Source organism: Geotrypetes seraphini, chromosome 18 (assembly GCF_902459505.1).
Source record: "Geotrypetes seraphini chromosome 18, aGeoSer1.1, whole genome shotgun sequence".
Taxonomy (NCBI): Eukaryota; Metazoa; Chordata; class Amphibia; order Gymnophiona; family Dermophiidae; genus Geotrypetes; species Geotrypetes seraphini.
Window position 1 is genome coordinate 3,521,076 of NC_047101.1, and position 18,687 is coordinate 3,539,762.

Sequence of the window (18,687 nt, forward strand, 5' to 3'; positions counted from 1 at the left end):
TACAACCGTCCAGACAAGCATCATTCTTTGACGTGATTGGTCCTTGAAAACTAATGGCAAGTAATTTTATTTTTTTATGCAGTAGTTATTCTAAAGCAACAAAGCAATCAAGGTTTTGTTACTGTTTGGATCTTATCTTTGCCAACTTGGATTTTCAGCTCTGACAGAAATTAAATTAAAAAAAGGAGAATGACTGCAGATGGTGGATGAAATGTGTGTTTGCTTGTCTATCATTAAGCCGTGTTTTGAGTTAATTTCATTCACAAACAAGCTCGTCCATCGCAACGATTAACAATTCTATTCTAACTACTTTAGTTTCACCATTGTTACAGTTACCCATACATAGCTTAAAGAACTTTAAATAAATAACTCTCACTGCCCTCCTCCTCAGAGTTAGCAAGTTCAAAACTCATCTTATGTCTACTTTTGACATTCACTAACATAATAGCCTTACTGGGTCAAACCATGGTCCATCTAGCCAAGTATTCCAACTTCATGGCAAAAACTCAAATAGTAGCAACATTCTGGAACCCCAAATAGTAGCAAGATTCCATGCAGAATCCCCAAAGAGTAGCAAGATCCCACACAGAATCCCAAGGAATAGCGAGATTCCAGAATCCCAAGAAAGTAGCAACATGCTACCGAACCAAGGCAAACTGTGTCTTCTCAATAGCAGAATGTGGACTTTTCCTCCAGGAAACATGAGCTTTTTCACACACAACTGTAGAGCATTTCTGACTTTCAGATGTTATAATGTATGGACCCGATTCTTTAGGTCACCTAAAAACTAGATCTATGTGAACCTTTTAAAGCCAGCAGGCCTTTGTCAGGTCAGCAATTTTCCCCCAGTGTAAAATTTTACATCTTTCCCCTACGAAACAAAAGATCTAAATCGGATTTACCCCACTCTTCAGATAAAGCCCAAAGGAAAAGGATACAAATGGAACCACGAGATAGCAGCACAGGTTATTTGCCAGAAAATGTGCTTAATATCATCTTTGGTTCATCCCAACTTGTTTGCTTTTATTTTTCTTCTGGTTGTTACCGTCTAAGCTTATGTTCCAACATATCAAAAAGAAGCTCCTTTCAAGTATCACAGCATTAGCTCTTCTAAAATATATACTTATTCTCCTAACTAGACCTCACTAAAAACTATGACATGCTCCCAATATATCAAGCGCAAATCTAGCCCAGCAATGTTGTGACATCATCATAACCAAACTCCTCAAAATGCAGATTTTCGATATCAGACAAAAAAGAATACAAATTGCATAGTAAGGAGTCCAACAGAGGAATGTTATATTCACAATCGACCATGCACCTTCAAAATAGTTACTTGCACGAGGCACCATTGTACCTGCCATGCAGGGACAAACCTTCAATGTAGTTTTTGAAAAAAATCAGATAGTTAGACATATTTTCAACACAAGTTGCTTAAGCAGAGAAAAGTACCTTTTTAAAAATGTTTTTTCAAAAGTCACATGGTTTTACACTAGGTAACTGGTCAGTTAGTGATCTTACATGTGGGTCTACTAATTTAACAGCCTTCTTATCATTTTATTAAAATTATTTCCGTGAAATGATTGCTAAAATATAAAGTGATGCTTCTTAAACAAGAGTGAAGAAAGCCTGAATGAGATAGAGAGATTCTAAATCTTGATGTTCAAAAAAGTATCCAATAATTAAATAATTTAATACCTTGAGATTAAGAGCAGTCAACACAAAGCCCATTCACATTATAGAAAGCTAATAAATAGTAATAAAAAAACCACATAGGTGAATTAGACTGTGAAGAGTCTGCTGTTCATTTGATCAATGCCTAGTGATAGGATGATGTCATTGCTGTGACTCCACCGCTAACCCGACATGTGCATGCCGGATGGTGCGTCCGTGAAGCTTGTAACCATCCTGGGCCACCATGGTAATTGTACCAGGCTTCACACCCTCACTTGGCACATGACAAATTACTTCATGGTCGTAAGGATCATATGCCCCACCGATGGGGTTCATTTTGCGTAGACCATGTTTGGCAAAAACACTTTCTATTTTGGCACCAATAAGCAAGAGTCCTTCAGAAATGGTTTCCAGTGATACTTCCTCACTGTCGAGTTTCTCTTGTGCAACATGTTCCGTTGTTTTCTCCACTATATCTGCCACCTCTACTAAGTCCCGACAGAAGCTCTGTATCCCTAAAGAAATAGCAAACATGTCTGAACAAAAGTCTGGAGCAGTTCTTATTAATTTTGCAAGCTAGCCATGAGTAGTTAAGGAAAATCTGTCCACTACTTTATAAAGATCAAGACAGTAAAAACAAAACCAACACATTCAATCTTGAACACATGCCTAGTTCTTTGTTACCTGTCATTGCTTCCAAACAGCATACATACACACACACCTCATTGTCATTATTTAAATTATTTTTATTCCACATATTTCATGTACAGATATAATTCATTTATATCTATAATGCTTATCCTTTTTTTCTTCTAACGCAAGATAAGGCACATTAATATACTTTAACTTTCTTATTTATGCATTAATCCTTCTCAAGTGTTTTGAAAAATTTTATGGTGTAAATTAGCAACACTATGGGCCCGTTTTACAAAGCCGTGGTAACGGCCCCGAAGCCCATAGAGATTTAAAGGGCTTTGGGGCTGTTGTGATGCGGCTTTGTAAAACAGGCTGTATGTACACTGAAGAGTCACAAAGTTGGAACTCTGGAATCTGAATGCAAGTGTAAATTTTTGGGATTGAAATATAGTCAGACAACACATTTTTCTATTCTTTTCGGGAAACTTGTAGCTTGTCGACTCATGTCCCTCCTTTCCCCACAAGAACAATGGAAAGTGCAGTTCAGCAAAACAATGGTTAATCTCCTTTGAAGGCTTGGTGAGTTAATTCATTGGGATTGAAGCATATGTTCAATAGATGGGTATGAGAATGGGACTTTATACCACTTCTTCTGTGTGCTTTTACACATTCAAACTTATTTTGTACCTGGGGCAATGAAGTGTTGAGTGGCTTTCCCAGAGTCACACGGAGCTGCAGTGGGAATTGAACTCACCGCCTCAGGGTGCTGAGGCAGCTGCTCTAACCACTAGGCCACTCCCCCATTTCTACTGGGAAGGTCCTGCACCTGGAAAATATTTACCAGGATTTAAAAGTACAGCTCTTCTTAGTGTATGCCTTCTTTTTTAAGTTAGCTCTGAATATGGAGGATTCACCAGCTCCCTGTTTTACTGTACAAATATGATACTTTTAAAGATCTTAAAACACCAAGTACAACTTTATCCCAAACAGCAGCAAGAGCTATCAATGAGCTAAGGTCATCTCTGATCCAAGCTAATGGACCTATCAGAAACCATTTGCATTCTTCTGAGAAAAAGCATGAGTACAGCAAGCTCAACTGAAGTTGGTGGCTGCCATGCAACAGGCAAAGGCTACTCCATCTTGTGTCTTCAAGCTCTTTGGCGATATGGAAAATAATGAACCATAAGGAAAAAAAACATACAGAAGACGTAGAATATGTAATAGAGCCAGGAAATAAGGTAAGTTAATATTTATGAACGAGCTAGCTAGCTATATTGTCGTAAGGCAGTACCCTCCACTCCCTTTTCTTACCAAACAACTTGGCATCCTCCACAAACTTCTGGGTTCTTCTTTTAACATTTTCAGAGTCAGCCACAACCCTCTGGTATCGTATCTGCTCAAAGAAATCAGGCATACAGTAATGCAAGCAGAGCACTAAATTATCCATCCAACTTTACCTTTTTCTTGCAGAATTAGCTATTCTACTCAGGTACAATAAATTGATTTACTAAGTGTGACATACATAGCTCTTGCATGCTCAAAACCTAGCTCAAGTAAATCTTACGGTTCATGATCAAAGTATAAATGAAGGAATTTGTAATATGCTGAAAAAAAATATATTCTGCATGCAAACATCCTCTCTCCCAGTGAATGAAACTCACATTTAAATCCTTGATTTGTTCTTCTAATTTCAAAGCCTTTTTTTCCAGAGCACGAACAGTGTCCAAGTGTTTTTGATGGGCTTGAGTATCATCTGTATTACAGTCATCTCCCGAATTCCTCTGCTGAGCAGCTGTGCTAAAGACACGGGCACATTCCCTGTAACAAGCAGAAACACAATTCAGTTGAGACTAAGGAGCACCTAAAGGACAAAGAATGAAAATACTTAAGAATCTGCCTCCGTAGTGCCAAATGGCCATCTGAATACCCCCCACCCCACCATCATCTATACAAGACTACACTTAGTTTCATTCATTGCCGAGAACTCTGCCCCACCTTCCCCAAACACACATTCAAAAATATGCAAAAACAAAGTCTTATACACTTTTCCCCAGGGCAGAATGTGGAGGTTTAAGTAACAAGTGAGAAGTTCAACAAGCCCCTCTTATCTGTACCCTTCTCCACTGCCAACTCCAGACTATGTTCCTGCTGTAAGCAGACCACATCATAGCTAGATATTGGCAGTGGGCTACATCACATGAAATGTGCCTGTCCTCAGGTAGGAGAATGTAAGGAGGAGTTTGACTCCACACTTGCTAAGTGTCCATGATGCACTCAATCCCCTGCTGGACACATGGGAAGTGATCCTCCCACACATCACTGAGGGTTTGGACGATATCCTAAAAGAGAAGTTCATAGCCATTATTGAGATGGCTGGGGGAAATTCATTGTTTATTCTTAGGCTGGACCTGGGATGGCCACTGTTAGGTCTTGAGGGACTTTCGATCTGTCTCAGTAGTGCAGGGGAGTCAAAGTCCCTCCTGGACCGCCGCAATCCAGTCGGGTTTTCAGGATTTCCACCTTGAATATGCATGAGATCTATTAGCATACAATGAAAGCAGTGCATGCAAATAGATCTCATGCATATTCCTCGGGGAAATCCTGACAACCTGACTTTGACACCCCTGCAGTAGGGCAATTACTCAAGACTGGTGGGATATCTGGTATGTGGAGCGGATGAAGTTATTGCTCGTGGGAGGCCAGTGTGCAAGAAGTGGGAGGGGGCGTCTCGCTCGCATGTTGTCACTTTGTGAATGTGGAGTGGGCGGGTCACGTGCCGGCTAAGGAGCGTGGCGGCGCACGCTGCGTTGGGGCGGGGCGGGGCGGGAGACTTCTCGCTCGCGCGCGTCACGTGCTGGAGTTGAGGAGTGTAAACGGGGTTGGGGGAAGACGCTTCTCGCTGGCGCGTGGCCGTTGTGGGCGCGTGCGTGTCGCCTTCGGAGCGAGCGGTCGCCTCGCCTTCGGCCTCTGCCTCCTCTCGCGAGGTTTCCCCCTCCCCCTCGCATCCACCCCACCCCACCCCCCATCCCGAAACCCGTTACTCCCTCCCTCTCACCCGCTCTGCCGCAATAAACCGTTGAGCTGGGCGCGAGCCGCCCGCAGACCCCATGCAGCCATGATCGGTTCCACCCCTCGCGCTCAGCCGCACCGAGCATGCGCAGGCTTCACACGGCCGAGGGGCAGGATGGGTTGGCGCGCTCGAGGCGGAGGGCGGCAAAGACGGCGCAGGCGCAGTTCGAGAAACGGAGGAGCCTTAGGCATTGTAGGCGGAGCTCCTTCTCTGGGCCAAATGCAATTCCTAAGAAAACAGGAGAATAGGTGACCCAGAAAGTGGGACCAGGGGCTTCCAGTTCCTTGTTTTCCAAATCCCTTACGGAATATTTCACTCTCTAATTCCCTTCTATTGGAATACCACTGGAACTTGTTCACTTTATAACATTTTTTTGAAGAAATGCAATAAATACATAATAATATAACACAGTAAAATAGTCATTACATTTAAATTGACCATATTAACTTCTAATAAATGTTTATCATTCCTTCAAAATAAATTTTTAAACTTATTCATAGATTTTGTTTAGAATTATAGGAGTTTTGAACTTGTTATTCAAGGAGCACACCCATTTATAAGAACATAAGAATTGCCGCTGCTGGGTCAGACCGGTGGTCCATCGCGCCCAGCAGTCCGCTCACGCGGCGGCCCTTAGGTCAAAGACCAGCGCCCTAACCGACACTAGCCCTACCTGCATACGTTCCAGTTTAGTAGGAACTTGTCCAAGTTTGTCTTGAATCCTTGGAGGGTGTTTTCCCCTATAACAGCCTCCGGAAGAGCGTTACAGTTTTCCACCACTCTCTGGGTGAAGAAGAACTTCCTTAGATTTATACGGAATCTCCTTTCAATTTTAGAGAGTGCCCTCTCGTTCTCCCTACCTTGGAGAGGGTGAACAACCTGTCTATTCCCTTCAGTACCTTGAATGTTTCGATCATGTCCCCTCAATCTCCTCTTTTCAAGGGAGAAGAGGCTCAGTTTCTCTAATCTCTCACTGTATGGCAACTCCTCCAGCCCCTTAACCTATTTAGTTGCTCTTCTCTGGACCCTTTCAAGTAGTACCGTGTCCTTCATGTACGGTGACCAGTGCTGGACGCAGTATTCCAGGTGAGGGCGCACCATGGCTTGGTACAGCGGCATGATAATCTTCTCCAATCTGTTTGTGATCCCCTTCTTAATCATTCCTAGCATTCGGTTCACCCTTTTTGCCGCGGGCTTCATTGACTTGTTGACCAGTACTCCCAAGTCTCTTTTCTCAAGGACACTCTAATCCGTTGACTTAGTAAATCTATGGCATTCAAGGTGGTAGAAATTTGGAATAAACTTCCTGACTCTGTAAGATTGATAGGTGAGCTACAACAGTTTCGAAAAGATCTAAAAACTTGGCTGTTTACGCAATACCTTAGAGGCTCACCTATTTAATTTTTATACAGTAGTCATCCTAACTTGAGCAACAAAGCAATCAAGGCTTTGCAAACTTGGATTTTCAGCTTTGACAAAAATTGATAAATTTAAAAAAAGAGAGAACGACCGCAGAAGATGGATGATGAAATGCGTGGATTGTCAACTGTCGAGCCGCTTTTTGAGTTAATTTGCACTCAAAAACAAGCACATCCATCACATCGATTTGCAATTATATTCTATCTACTCTAGTTTCACCGTTGTTACAATTACCCATACATAGCTTAAATAACTTTAAATAAATAACTCAATTTTAAGAGGTCTTTTACTAAGGCGCTCTAGCCGATTTAGCACACACCAAATGCTAACACATCCATAGAATATAATGGGTGCATTAGTATTTAGTGCATGCTAAATCAGCCAGCGCACCTTTGTAAAAGGAACCCTTAATTTTTTGTTGGGTTTGCAAATTTATAATTTCAATTATAATGTGCTATGAAAACCATTTGCTCCATTTAGTGTGCGATGGTTGTAAACCGACAAGCAGGGCAGTGTATCACACTTTAATAAATATAAGCAAAATGATGAACGATTCATTTTTGCCTTCACTAGAAATTGCACCAGTATTTTGTAATAGATACATCTCCTTATCTTCCTGCTAGTCCAGCCCATAACTAGTGAGTTCAAGCCCTCACTGCTCCTTGTGACCCTGGGCAAGTCACTTAATCCTCCCATTGCCCCAGGTACATTAGAGGAGGGAAAAATGCTTGAGTACCTGAATAAATTAATTTAACCGTTCTGAGCTCCCCTGGGAGAACAGGAAAGAAAATTGAATAAATAAATAAACCAGCAGAGGTAGGCAGAGTTTCTGTGACATCAGCAAACCACTGGAAGGACTGGTGCAGTTTGTTCTTCTCTGTCTCCAGCAGATGGTTGGTGTCTGGCACAGTGCAGCAGTGGGGCTAAAATCTAGGTCTTGAGACTTGGGTTACGATTTAAGTTCTAGGCAGGCCACTACCTTAGAAGAAGCTCAGAGGGTCGGTACGTAGACCCTCCTCTGACTGAGCGACGGCAATTTGCAGCCCTAGTGCCAGGTCTGACCTGGTAGTGAGGGATTCATGAGGTCCCAGCCTAGAGGCATTCTCCCAAGATTAGGGAGGTGGTATATTTAAAAAATAAACATGGAGTGGTAATCCCAGCAGTGTGATCTTTATGTCTGCTGTATCTCTTCACAGGGAGGCATAGATACATTGTTAATTATCTCTAGGTTGTGGAGAAAGTTCCAATACCACAGTAGTAAGCAGCTAGGGTAGTTTTAAGCACTTTAGACTATTGCAACGTGATTTATTTCGCTTCAAGCAAAAAGAACATCAAAAGGATGCAGATTATCAAAATACAGCCATCAGGCTGATATTTAATTTGAAGAAATTTGATCACTTATCAGATTATTACCGACATTATTACCGATATTTACATTGGCTGCAGATAGAGGCAACAATATTATTTAAGTTTGGTTGCATATGTTATAAGACATTATATGGTCTGGTCCCGATCACTTTAAATTGAATGCGTTTTGCATGACGTTTCAGATTATTTGAATTTCCATCAGTAAAAGGTTACCAATACAAAAGATTTTTTAATTGAATTTTGGCTTATCAGGCAGCTTTATGGGATAGGAATTTTGGCACTTTGATTCTAAGATCTGATTCTTATGTAAGTTTTAGGAAATCATTACTAAAACGTTTTTAAATAATCTGAACTGTATCTTGCAGTATCTTAGAATTGTAAACCGCACAGAACTGCAAGAAAGCTGCAGTATACAAAAGATTTATTATGTTATGGTTCAGATCTTTCTAGCCCTTAAATATTAATTTTGTTTCCTTTTTTTTTTTTTTTTTTAAGAAAGAGAAGCACACACATATCTGCTATCAAGCTCATCTATAAGATGACAAATCTTTGTGTGTGACATGACAACCCCCCTCCCAGCTAAGAGAGGGTAGGTCACACATTAGTTTCTGAAGGACCTGCATTCTTTGACCCTGATATGTGATATGATATGATATGTAAATAAAATGCCATGCCTTTAATATGAAGGATTCCCTAGAACATTATGTGCAGACTTGAGGAGATAATCTGACATCTGGGTTGAGCATTTTTCTCTCAACAGCTGTTGTTTTTCAAAGTGCTGATAAGGTTAACAAGCTCTAGTGACCCTAAATGTCATAGACTGTAATGTTAGCCTAGGCAGACCTTTTACACACCTCAGATGCCTTAGTCATAACAAACAATGTGGTACAGATAGATGTCTTTATTAGAAACCCCCCAGAAATGCATAAAGTGCACAAAGTTCCTGGAAAATATAATATACAAAAGGCTTTTTTATTTATTGTTTTCATTTTACAGTTCTAGACTTCCCCGGCAGAGCAGAGAATAGTATTTACATGACTGAGAGATGTGGGAGGGTTAAGTGTCTCTTGTTCTCTCTCCTAGATATTGTGGGCATGGAATCTCATAAGACACATACATGAGACTGCTAAAAATGTTCACCTGCGAGAGTTAGGTGAATAGAAGTGGCAAGTGAATGAAGGAAGAGAGATGATATTCCTTTTGTATTCATCATCCTGATTTTCTAAACCCATTTAGCAAAGCTTAAAAGAAACAGAGAAAGCAGCACTCAGCTGGGGTTTGTGCCATCGCATATTGATTGATTCATACTACGTCAAGATATGCAGCTATTAGGTAGCTTTCACCGGAATTGTGAAGCTTAAAATGGAAGACATGTTAAAGTAATGTTTAACAAGCTACCAGCACAGACCCAGGAGGCCCAGCTCACTACATACATGGCTCCTCAGAAACACTGGTGAAAACAGCAGCCTAAACATTGCTTCTGGTCCCACAAACACTTTCATCTTCCTTTGCAAACAACATCCATAAACCAGCACCGAAAGACAGAACACAGTAATCATATGTCAACATACACTGACAACATGCAAAGCCATCCTGTCTGTCTACTAAACAGACATGGGCACTGGGAACAAAAGTTTCCATTGGTTTGTTTGGCCTTCCCCAATTTTATAGATTTATTCTTTTATTCATGTAAATAGAAAGTAACATGCATCAGAACTTTTTATTGCATGAAAATTGGCTGCATTTGTTAATTCATAGGTGAATATGTCTATAATTTAATTCACATGAAATCAATGTGTGATGCACACAGCCCAACTATTCAACAAGTTCCTTCACCCCAAGATACTCTATTCCTTTTGAAATTACAGTGGTGTCACATGCACCAGTCATTCACTTTGCGAGACTGTAGTGTTAAGATATGCAAAGATATAAACAACCTGAAGATGAAAAAAAATAGAAATACACCCGATTAGAGGTTTAGCAACCGCCCAGCATCATAACCTCACGTGACCCCATCCAATAAAATGTTATAAATTAAAGATATGAAAAGAAAAATTTCCATAATTTTTCATTCGGGTTATGAAGCTTACAAGGTTTATATCCTTATAACTTCTAGCTTCTTTTCATTCTCTGGATGACTGCATGATCAAGATGAGGACATAAATCAGATTTTACCTGACTGCAGGTTAAAATGTCTAAACTTTAGTCTTATTTATTTAGGGGTTAGTTATGAAGAGGTTAGAGGCCTGACTGAAATTAGGTCCTTAAATAGTGTGCTCGTTCAGGGGCAGAGCTGAGGTAAGAAAATGGTAGGTACATAGTTTGGAGTTTGAGATAGGACTTCCTAAATCGAGGTAAATGAATTTCAGGTCTAAATTCAGTAGATTTACAAACTCATTGCTCTTGCATTTACTAATAAAAGCAAGTCTATATATTCCTAAATGTGATTGAAAATCATAAATCAAAGTACCTGAATTTTAGGCACCTAAAAAATGCTGAGTGGTGGGTTGTGGGGGTTTTTGTTGTTTCAAAGAGACCTCTAAAACATCTTGCATGATCTGTCTTTGCAAAGTGCTTCAGGACAGTTTAGCTAATGGATAATGCAGAATTCCCTAAGCTTCTAGAATCTTTTCTATGCTACTGACCTCCCCAAGTCCCTCCTGATTTTCATGGAAGTTCAAACTAGGCATGTGCGTGACAAGAGAAAAATTTGATTTTCAGATTTCCTGCATCTTTCCTGACTTTTGTGCATGTATTTTTCAAATGTGTGCCTTGTATTTGGATTAGGACTTTTGTGTGCACAAATTGTGTGCACTTAGATTCTGTAGGCACCTAAATGAATGCCCACCCCCTAGTTCAGAGCACAGCAGCAACAATGTGCAAACACACGCCAGAGCCCTGTAAAGCTGAAAATCCACAATGACATGTCAACATTCAATGTGCATCTGTCAAGCATTGGATACACACCACATGTTTCCTTCTCCCTTTGGAGCTCTCTCAAGCACATTTCAGCACCTGGAGCCCTAGATTCCAAAAAAAGACAAGCTCAGACCACCTGAGTCCTTGCTTTTCATCGCCTGGTTGAAAGTAATCCCTTCCTACAAACTTCTCACCTTCTGCCACATTTAGTGAGCTAGAGTTATACGGACATATTTTAAACATTATTCCCTAGGTTTCCAAACTAATCCTACATTTTATATCACTCAGTCTCCAAGCATATTAAACCATATCAAAGAGCCTTGTCTTTGCCAATCCTCCCACTGTATCCAAACCCATGTCATTAATGCCAACTAAAACCAAGCCATCAACACTAAACCAGACGTAACTAAACCACTTTACCCATCTTATGTTGATGTTCTTTATCTTCTATGAGGTAAATCACTTTGGGGCCCCTTGCAGAGGAGTAAGGTGGTATATAAGCCCAAAAATAGAAACAGTGGAGGAGTGGCCTAGTTATTAAAGCAGCTGCCTCCATGCCCTGAAATTGTGAGTTCAATTCCCATTGCAGCTCCTTGTGATTCTGGACAAGTAACTTAACACTTCCTTGCCCCAGGTACAAATTAAGTACAGTATCTGTGTAAAATATATAAACTGCTTTGAATGTGTAAACCACACAGACAAAATGGTATAGTAAGTCCGATCCTCTTTATCCCCCTTTACTAAACCCATATCAAACTTCTTCATCCATGCTAAATCAAATCTTGAGATTGATTTCTATAGCAAATAATATCTGCTCTAGTCATACACTGTCCACATCTCTTCAATAGACCATATACCCTAGCCGTACTATACCAAATCATGCCATTTACTTTCCAAAGAAAATCTGATGAATTCCTTACACTTCTTACTGCTTCAAGACAAAAACATTCACATTCAGTATGCACTAAACAAACTCAAAACTAGTGTGGTGGATAGGAAGCAATGGTTAGGAATGCAACAGAGGAGAATGGAATGGATTGTGTCCCCGAAGCTCAACATTGTACATTGCCATGAAATATTGACAAATGGAGTGATGTGTTACAAATACACACTTTGCATTATCTTCCAATAAATATATAAGGAAGGATTATGGATGTAGCTTTGTAAAATGCTGCTAAACCCCTGGGGTTTTTCTAAGATAAGATTTCAGGGTCGTTTATTATCAGCCTCTCACTGAGCATCATTGTAAAGGTCCTCCATCCAGAGTTTGTCATCTTCTCCATTTCTTTTTTTTGTGTGTGTGTCATTGTTGATGCTTTTATCTCACAATCCAGAGAGACAGCTCCAGCCCCTCAGTTTGCCACCATTTTCTTCTTCTTGGGTTGAGGATACCCATAGGTCCAAGTAACACATTTTTCTGTGCTGCAGATTGCAATGCAGACTGCTGGCTATGTTGTGAAAGACGCATTCCCCACTGTACACCCTTTTCCTAAATTTCCAGCTTGCCTTTAGAACTTTCCCCTGGTCTTTCTTGTCTTGGGGCTCTTAGGGAAGAGTTTCCACTCCTCTTCCTGTTCCCATAGATGTGGAATCTCTGCCTTGCGCAGTTTTTACAAATCCCAGAGAATAAGTTATTTCCATCCTGCTGATGGCTTTAGGTTTTCTTCATTTCCCAGGCCTGCCATAAACAGAGAAGGCATCAGAGTTAGAACAGTAATATTTTGCTGATGGAATGTCTTTGTGAGGATCAAGTGTTTTTACAGCTAGAAGCAGCTACTGTGGTCTGGTAACATGTTAATGTTTGTATGATTTGAAGAGGTGTTATGTCCCCCCTCTTGTTTCCTTCATAGAGTCAGGGAATGGGCATTGACACTGGTCTCAAAACTGACCCCTCAAGATTATGGAAGAGACTGCAGTACTGGCTATCGTACCCTAATCCAACAAAGTAGCATTACAAGCTGTGGCACCTTTTAAAGGGACTAACCAAAAATTAGTGTGGAAGCTCACAAGACCCTATGTTCTTTTATTTTTCAGAACCAACATATTGTATAGTGTTAGTGGCCCAAATGCAGTGTGGTCTCTTTTACATTCAAGGTCATCTTATTATATATATATATATATAGCTGTCTTTTTTTTCTGGATATTAGTATTTTCCCATTTTCTATAGTTTTTCATAATTTTGCTTCTTTGAAGTTTAATAGAAAAAAAACATGTATTTACATGGTATAATGTCTCAGTTGGTTAACTTTGCACATTCCATGACAGGAATGCATTTCAACACTATGGCAGGGTATTGAAGATGATCTCAGCCTGTTGATGTGGTGTGAAGGGAGTTCCGTACTGTAGATTATCTAACACACTTGCTTGAATCTCTGGGTAGCCTCAAAGCCACTCCTGTCCCCTTAACCATTATCCTGTTTCCCTTCTGCTCCAGTACTTGTGCGTGGGACTGGGTTGCAAGAATAGGGTTACCATATGGCTCCAGAAAAAGGAGGACAGATTGAAACATACAGATTTTACTTCCATTGCTTTCAGTGGAAGTAAAACCCGGATGTCTCGATCCGTCCTCCTTACTTCCATTGCTTTCAGTGGAAGTAAAACCTGGATTCTCAATCTATCCATTGACGAAAAAGTTCTTGTGGGTTAGGGAAGGGATGTGAACAAAAGGATGGCATGCTTGCTTTCACAGGCACAGTGTCCCAGTCTAAAGTGTACATTCTCACTGTCTTCTTGCTTCTGTACAACAGATTTATTCAATTTCTAATCTATTGATAGGGAGAAAACATGGTAATTGCTGCTGTTAATTCTGGTCTTTAAGAGTTCCAATATGGATTTTGGTGGCCCATGAGTAGATCACAGCATTGATTCAGTCATCAACCTCCATTATAACTAATTCCTGTATCTTTCTTTTTCTTTTGGATTCTGTGGTGCCCTGAATGGTTGAGCCGGGGGCTGCACTGATGCTCCTCACTGTACCTTGGCCTTCTGCAGGACGTTGCCGGTGCTGGAAGCCACAATGGAGGAGCATCTTTTCCTCATCTCTGACGCACAGTTAACAGGCAGCTGCTGGTCTTCGCAGCTGCTTGCCTGCGGACTTTCTGTAGCCTGGAGGGAAGGGGTAAGGATGAAGGAAAGAGAGAGCATAACAGTAAGACCCAAATCAAAGCCAACTTCATGAGCTAGACCTGATGAAAATGGGAATGTGAAAGAAGACTGGGGAAAGGGGACAAGAGGGGCGATATCCCTGGGAAAGTGGCATCCATGGGAGCATGGGAAGAGGAAAAAGTATGTAAATAAATAAAAAAAAATACATATATATGAAATGTTTTGCTCATCTTCTTCCTGCAGACAAAGCTGGTGCAAGATACACAAGTAAAAAAGTTTCCAAAGGGAAACTAACCAAATAGTTTTCTTGTGAAAATCAGGGGGGGAGAAGTGCAAAAGCACCCAGGAAGCTGGTAAACTATGTGAGCCCCTAAAAACATCCCTCCTCAGAAGCAGACAGCATGTGTGTTATTTATTGATTTCGCTTTATATGCCGTCCTCCCAGAAAACTCAGAACGGGGGCTGCAAATTAACATACATAGCGTTAAACACATACTGGAGGAGATATAGTTAATGTTCCAACCTTCACCCATACAGCAAGAGCCATTTCTGCCTCCACCTACCTGTATCTGGTTATTTACTTCAATTATTATTCTATTTATTTTATTGTAAACTGCTTAGAAAAATAGGGGGCAATTCTGCAAACTCATGTCTAGAGACACAGGGCACTTACATGCACTTTAATTGGTGGCTTTGCACATAAGTAAGTGCACTAGGCTCTGTTCTATAACGTAGTGCCTGAGTGCTACAGTGTGTAACTCTAAGATGGGTGTAAATGTGGGAGGAGCTTGGGAGGACCAAGGGCTTGGCACCAGGAGTAGAACGGGTACAAGTGGATCGATTTTTCACTCCATCAAAAATTACAAAGACTAGGGGACACTCAGGGCAACTTTTATCAAGCCGCGCTAGCGGTTTAACCCGCGTAATACCGCACGCAAAACTGCAGGCCACGCTAGCTGCTATCGCCTCCTCTTGAGCAGGCAGGGGGTTAATGTGTGATGAAAAGTCGCTCACGTTAATCCCGCTAGCACGGCTTGATAAAAGGAGCCCTCAATGAAGTTACAGGGAAATACTTTTAAAACCAATAGGATAAAATTTTCTTTTTCACTCAGAGAAATGTTGTGGTAAGAGCAGATAGCGTAGCTGGTTTTAAGAAAGGTTTGGACAAGTATCTGGAGGAAAAGTCTATAGTCTGTTATTGAGAAAGACATGGGGGAAGCCACTGCTTGCCCTGAATCGGTAGCATGGAATGGTGCTACTCCTTGGGTTTTGGCCAGGTATTAGTGACCTAGATTGGCCACCGTGAGAGCGGGCTACTGGGCTTAATGGACCATTGGTCTGACCCAGTAAGTCTATTCTTATGTTCTTATACATTGACATGGTATAAGGGGTGGCATTTAAATGACAACAAACCAAGGCAAGTTTGCACCATGTTCTACAGTGACTTAAGCACACCTATGGGTGACATGTGCCCATTTTTAGCACCTGAAACAGGGCGTCAAGTTAGAATCTTGCCTCCTTGTCAATTTGTAGAATATCAAATATATTTAAACCCTTTATTCTTGGTTCTCCAACAGCTGGAGCAGGTTAAACATCTGGAGGCGCTCTTTGGAGTAGCTGCTGCCCAGCTTCTTGGTGGCCTGGATGGCAGTGGATGCACATCTGACCATCCTGTTTACTTCTTGATTCAGAGGGCAGTTATCAAGGCGCATAAAACCACATGTGTTAGGCAGGGTCAAGTGGGGGGTGAAAACTTTAGACACCCCCCAAAATTGGTGTTAATCTTTTTGACAGTTTTCAAGTGCACAGATGAAAAAGTACGGTTGCAGAGAAGGACTGGGTCACAGGGTATCAAAGAACATGAAGATGTGTCTGCCTGTCAGCAAAGAGAAACGTGGTCTGAAAAAACTGAATGCACCTCATGGTTCAAGATAGCTTCTCGGTGCGCTCACTGAAGTACGCACCAACAGAACCAGAAAACTAGTGGCGCGATGATGCTGTGATGGGGACGTTATCTCTACCCAGTATCTGTTCTGGAGTGACCCCCCCCAGACACGTAGTCCCATTTCACTGAGGGTCAGCTGGCTGAGCTGCTTTAACAGGAGTAGAGACCAAAGGAGGGGAATAGCATACCGGGTTGCTGGTTTTGCTAGTCATACTGAGACCCAGTGAGGGTCCTCCAGCAAGAGACTTCTTCAGATTTTCTTTCACTTCAGACAGCTGCAATTCCAGATCCACTCGTCTGCTTTCCTTCTGTCTGCACTGTTCCTCCAGTGCCCTAAGCCTCTCCTCCAGTTCCTTTGTTTTCTTCCCTGTCCCAATAAGAAATAAAGCAGGTGAGAAGCCCTACAGTACACAATAACTGCTACAATTAAATGGATATTATTCTCCCTTTCCAAATCTGAGCTCAGTGTGAGTTACATTCAGACATGTGAGTTATTTCCCATTTCACAGACTTAAGTTGTACCTCAGGCTTGCCCAAGATCACAAAGAGTGGGAGATGTGAGATTTGAACCCTGGGTGACCATCCAGTTCTCTAGCCATTAAGCTATCCATCCACAAACAGCTTCCCACTAATTTAGGGGATCTCAACCCAGTTGTCAGGGCACACCTAGCCAGTCAGGTTTTCAGGATATCCACAATGAAGAAACATGAGATAGAATTGCTTACTCTTCCTGCATTGTAGGTAAATCTGTAGAACTGTGATTATATAATACACCTGCACAGGAAACATGCACAGATTTACACTTTCTTTTCAGTGGGCTGTTATGGATCCCCTTTTCCCACTCCCACCACTAATCACACCCTGAAGAGGAACGCAATGGCTACAAACTGAGCTGCATCCTCTTTCGTCTGCTACCCTGGGCTCGATTGCTGAATGCCATCTAACCAAGCAGTTCAAATTAGCAGTCAGACACTAAGTGACAGATAAGGTCACTTCTGCCTCTGTCCAGGGGCGGAGTGGGGCAGGCTGGGGGTGGACCCAAAATCCTCTGCTGAGTGGGTCAACTCCTTACTACTACTATGAATTATTTCTATAGCGCTACCAGATGTACGTAGCGCTGTACAGAGTCACAAAGGAGACAGTCCCTGCTCAAAAGAGCTTACAATCTAGGCAGGCAAACAGGATGCTAGGGTGGGGATACATACAATATAAATGTCTCCCATTTACTGTATATTACAAAACAGCACCTTCTGCAGTGGGCTTATTCAAAATGGAACTATTCCCTATGTTTTTTTTTGCAAATTCTACCACTGTTTTTGTTGTCTAAAGATATTACTCGGCTGCATAAAATGCTCCAACCCTTCTGTTGGTGGCGCGGATGAAATTCCATTTTCTTTGTGGTAATTGGCAGAGAGGGAGTCTGGAGTTACCCGACATAAAATTGTATAATATGGCTTGTTTAGTGCTTCACCTAGGAGACTGGGTGAATGCCACCAAGATCTTTTCCCCATTGCTTATTGTGCTCTGCTGCATCTCCTAAATGTATTACATTCAGAAGCCAGAAGAAGGAGGAATTCTGCACAAAAAAACCCCAACAAATCAAGAATGCAGCATTTTAAAATTTGGTGCACAGAATTTTCAGGTTTTTTGCACAGATTTTTACGAGGTGCCCCCCCCCCCCCCCTCTGAAGACATACAGAAGTGAAACTAATAAAATGACCTCTGGGTTTCCAGTTTGCAGAGAATTCCAAGTCTTGTGTGACATCATAATGCCTCTACTTGTGTGACATCACTGAACCTGTGGATCACATGAGCTGTGTCCTAGCAGTCCAGATGCCACAGCTGGGAAGTAACAGATCTCCAAGTGCTGTTTATCTAGAATACTTCTTATTTTCAGTAATTAATCTAGAGCAGGGGTCTCCAAACTTTTCGCCACAAGGGCCACATTGGGTACTTCAGCACTTTTCAGCGGGTCGGAGTAAAAAAAAATAAAATATATATATATATATATAACTGTAGATATATGAGTACAAGCAAATATGTGAATAAGTGAATATGCACCTTTAAATATAAATTTATGCAATTACAAATTGAGTATTACACTGCACCACTGCTAGTATTCTTATGGACAATTAACCGTAACAACAATCGAGGCGGAACAAATATGAAGAAATACCATGAAGTCTACAAGTATGATTCAGTATTAATTAAAATAGTGAATAATATGAATATTTTGAACAATTTTTTTAACACAATTTTATATCTTTTCAACACAATTTTAATGAATGCATTTTAAATCTGTCAACGCCCCGTGTTTGTTTTTTTTTTGTTGTTTTTTTATGGATTCTCATGTGAAAATTAGTCCAGTTGGCACATTTCCACACAATTCTTCCACGGGCCGGATAAAATCATATGGGGCCGTACTTTGGAGACCCCTGATCTAGAGGGAGATTCACAGGCAATGCTAAGGTTCTTTCTCACTTTTATTCTATGACCACTAGATGGGGATGCGAACCACAATCAGTTAAAAACAAAGGCAGAAGCTAGAGGC

At 41.2% G+C, this 18,687-nt stretch overlaps 2 protein-coding genes across 2 annotated transcripts in view; both read right to left on the minus strand.

The window, feature by feature from the left end:
• Positions 1 to 130: 130 nt before the first annotated feature.
• Positions 131 to 5,518, minus strand: GRPEL2 (GrpE like 2, mitochondrial). The gene is made up of 4 exons (XM_033927654.1): positions 5,366 to 5,518; positions 3,972 to 4,128; positions 3,622 to 3,703; positions 131 to 2,189 (listed from the first exon to the last, which is right to left on the minus strand). The coding sequence occupies exons 1-4, from the start codon at positions 5,425 to 5,427 to the stop codon at positions 1,837 to 1,839; spliced, it is 654 nt and encodes a 217-aa protein (XP_033783545.1). The 5' UTR covers positions 5,428 to 5,518; the 3' UTR covers positions 131 to 1,836.
• Positions 5,519 to 9,053: 3,535 nt separating this feature from the next.
• Positions 9,054 to 18,687, minus strand: part of AFAP1L1 (actin filament associated protein 1 like 1) — a 60,518-nt gene continuing 50,884 nt past the window's right edge. Inside the window, exons 17-19 of the mRNA XM_033927189.1 lie at positions 16,325 to 16,503; positions 14,063 to 14,191; positions 9,054 to 12,764 (exon numbers count right to left, since the gene is read on the minus strand). Coding sequence (XP_033783080.1) covers positions 12,741 to 12,764; positions 14,063 to 14,191; positions 16,325 to 16,503 — 332 coding nt within the window. The 3' untranslated portion in view covers positions 9,054 to 12,740. The remainder of the gene's footprint in view (positions 12,765 to 14,062; positions 14,192 to 16,324; positions 16,504 to 18,687) is intronic.